This window comes from Bactrocera latifrons, unplaced genomic scaffold (assembly GCF_001853355.1).
Source record: "Bactrocera latifrons isolate USDA-ARS-PBARC rearing strain unplaced genomic scaffold, ASM185335v1 scaffold_111, whole genome shotgun sequence".
NCBI lineage: Eukaryota > Metazoa > Arthropoda > Insecta > Diptera > Tephritidae > Bactrocera > Bactrocera latifrons.
In genome coordinates this window covers 143,177-146,803 of record NW_017534531.1, presented here as the reverse complement: position 1 = coordinate 146,803, position 3,627 = coordinate 143,177, and the positions used below count along the sequence as shown (strand labels likewise).

Below are 3,627 nucleotides of genomic sequence, written 5' to 3'. Positions count from 1 at the left end.
GAAGTGAATTGGTGTCGTTTAATTTGATACGTCACTTAGATGCCCACTTAGCAATTGCATTGACTGCTGTCTGCACTCGTCGAGTAGGTACCGAAGTTGACTCTCCAGCTGCTAACAAATCTGTGTCATCCGCAAGTGTCGCTGTCATATAGCTTGAGTCAGAGGGAGGTCACTGGTAAAAAGAAAATAAAGCATTAGCCCCAACACGCTTCTCTGGGGAACACCCGCTTCTATCGGTTGCAAGTTGGAACAATAATCCGTGCAAAATTTCGTGCAGATATTGTCAAGTAAAGAAGTACATATAAGGACTTGATTTTAATTGATCACTTAGTTTAACAGCTATCGGCGGTACCAAGTAATGGACAGTTTCTGGAACAAAAAAAGAAAAAAAAAAAAAAAAAAAAAACCTATGCCACTTTGTTTACACTTTAAGGGCTTAAGATTAGTTAATCCAGCAACCTTTACTTACATTATATAGGGACAATGACCCTTTTTTTTACATTATGAGRTCAATGACCTTTCTGTTTACAATTTATGCGGTCGATGAGTCTTTAGTTTACATTTAACGAGGTCAATGACACTTTTGGTTATACTTATCCAAGTTCACAGCCTTTGTTTACATTTAGCCAAGTTCACAACTTTTGTTCACATAATGAGTCAATGACCCTTGGTTTACATTCTATAGCGTTAAAKCTACTTTTGTTTTACATTTTATACATTTACACATATTTTATGGCGTCAGTGACGTCTTTCTTAATTGTTCAGTTCGGACTACTATAGTATATTGTAGTAGAAAACTGACCGATCAAAAATAAGTTATGTAGAGAGCTTAAACATTTCCTACTGGGCCTTACAAACTTCGTGGCAAACTTAATATACCCTGTTTAACACAACAACGGCTTCGCACGTAATAGTTATCAGCTTTGAAGCAAATAAAGCTTCAAAATACACTAATAATATGTAATTGCAATAGTCCCATATATTTGCTTGTTTATAACATATTAAGTGCTTAGTGGTTGGCAGCTATAAATCATCGGCTTTATTTCCATTTGACGCTTGCTTGTTTACAGCTCTATTTGTATTCGGCACACTTGTGAGAAATATGCAGTGCAATAAATACTTGCTAGAGATAACAGCGCATGCTCTTGAAATGAATCGGCTTCCGTCAAAACATACGAGGGCTTATGTACCACCTACAAACCTCATTAACATGCCGTCACCTTCCTTCATCTACCGATCGCTTATCAACTGACTTGAAAAGCCCCAGTAGCTGACCAGCGAACAGATTTGTGTAGCTTGTTATCTCTAGATACTGCTACGCAATAAATTATGACAAAAGCGGTGCGCTATCAAGCGAGTCCGGTGTGGTAAAATAAGGCACACATAAAACGGGTGTTACATACATACATATAATATATAGGTATACACACATATATCTATGTTATGAAATATCTAATTAGACATATGAGAGATATTCCAGATTTTCACGTATTGTACACATGTATCATGCTTAAATTTGTACTACATATTTCTTGCTGTTGTTGTTAACTTAAATATTTTGTATTTATTGTTTTTTGTTGTAGTTTAATTACACCAAAAACACAAATTTCTCTCGCACTGCCTTGCCTCGTCACCGAACAGACGCAACTGAGTCAAATTGCTGACTGCCCATTATGTCAATGTATATGTATGTACATATAGTATACTAAGTGAGTACATAAATGTAGAATGTGAATTTATACATAGTAATATATGCACTGAGATATACATATGTATATATATACCTGTTCATAAACAGCGGTGATGAGAACTTGCGCTGATTTCAGCAAAACTGTCATACATACCCCATAGGAAATAGATAGTAATAAGGCGCACAYCTAGTGTGAAATCTATATCTATCTATCTAATGTAGTTGACTTATGGTCGGCCTACTGAGCGTACTATTCGTAACACCATCACCCATCGCGGGACCCAGCATTCATTATTGAAAGATATTCGACCGAATAGACCACGTCCAGCACGCAGTRAAGAAAATTTACCAGTCGTAACGSAGAGTGTACACGAMGACCGTGGAGAGTMTATTYAGCGSTTTTGCAAGAACTGAARCCGCTCGATCTTCCCAGGCGACAACGCTTCGATCTATGGGCTCTTGAAAAGTTCCAMGAAGATCCGACGTCCAAATTTTGTTGAGCAATGAGGTCTATTTCTGTCTCAATGGAATCAAAGACCAACGTGAAGATATTCTAGAGCTGCCATTTYCGCCAGAAGAAACAACGGTTTGGTGTGGTTAATGGACCAGTGGTCTCAGGTATTGAATACAGATAATACTAAAAGTTCGATGTACAAATTTCATTGTCTATATGACGTCCTCGTTCGCAAAGCGGGATGGCAAATGTAGTAAACTGCTAGTTATAAATGACTTACTGTACCATCAATCATCATTCGCATATTTTAATAAATTTTTGAAATAAAATCAGTTCTCTAATGTTTATACGAGTATTTATTGGTTGTAAGAGTATTTATTGGTTAACAGTTCTTTATGATCGTTTATAATTTGGATTCAACGTGTAGGGCCAACACACCATCCTCCTCGTTTTGACGAATTGAAACGTTGGCACGACCATCGGAACCCACCACAACCGATTTTCCTGTACATGTTGAACCCGACTTTTCGCCGGAGATGATGTCACAGTAGGTACCCGCCGGCAGACAGGTCTGCAGCGAGGTGTTTAAATCGTAATTATCATTGTTAAATGCTACGAAGCCCGTATTGCCACGACAGAAGGCGATCTGATTACTGCCATTGTCCCACCAGTTCTGTACATTAGTGCCGGATACGATGTTTCTGAAGCCAACCATGTTGTAAATTTGACGCCAACGATGTTCACATACCCAACCACCGCTACAGGAGTTATCAGCATTGAATATWGGACTGGCAATGTTGTTACCGTCGGTTGTTGGTGGACCTTGATCGGAGTCATCGAATGAAAATGAAGACATGATACGAGAAATACCAAATGGGTAAGCCAACATGAAGGCATTCGCCATTTTGTATTGTTTCGCATTTTTGTAGGTGAGAATATCACTGCCACCAGCGCCATGTCCACGTTGATTATCGTGGTTATCCACAAAAACMAAAGCACTAGTYGAGGGAAGGAAACCCCATCCAGTACCCCAATTGGTTAACCAACGAAGTTGGTCTCCACCTCTGAATACCCTGCCAATAGAGGCCGAATGACGGAATTCGGTGACCACACCCAAGTCAGTATATTCGTATTTGGAGATTGCTTCGCCACCCAAATCAATGACCTCTTGGAAAATAAATGGACGGGAACCACCAGCAAAACCGTGTTCGGTATTCAAGTTATTTAAACGATTGTAGATATTCTAAAATAGTTAAATTTTTGAAAATCTGTCAAATACATGGATTGAGTATAACATTTTGTAWTTACCTTTAAATCGGCTGGCCACATATGTTTGGCGGCATCAACTCGAAAACCAGCAACGCCCAAACTGATTAGTTTGTTGAGGAAGTCAAGAATGCGTTCTTGCACCCATGAGTTACTTTGATCCAGATCTTTCAAACCAACCAACTCACAGTTACGAACTTGATTAGCGTCATTGTAG

General features: G+C 38.9%; 2 protein-coding genes across 3 annotated transcripts in view; both read right to left on the bottom strand.

Moving 5' to 3' along the window:
- LOC108974099 (alpha-amylase A-like) overlaps positions 1-1,584 on the bottom strand; it is a 7,292-nt gene extending 5,708 nt beyond the window's left edge. The window contains exon 1 of one of the 2 annotated variants that reach the window (XM_018941753.1): positions 1,431-1,584. The gene's annotated coding sequence lies outside the window, so the exon portion shown is untranslated. Of the gene's footprint in view, positions 1-469; positions 783-1,430 lie in introns of those variants that run through there. The other variant, XM_018941745.1, reaches the window with a different exon arrangement.
- Positions 1,585-2,482: 898 nt separating this feature from the next.
- The window catches only part of LOC108973908 (alpha-amylase 4N-like), a gene marked incomplete in the record, with an annotated part of 1,725 nt that continues 580 nt past the window's right edge, over positions 2,483-3,627 (bottom strand). The window contains 2 exon segments of the mRNA XM_018941429.1: positions 2,483-3,387; positions 3,453-3,627. Coding sequence (XP_018796974.1) covers positions 2,548-3,387; positions 3,453-3,627 — 1,015 coding nt within the window.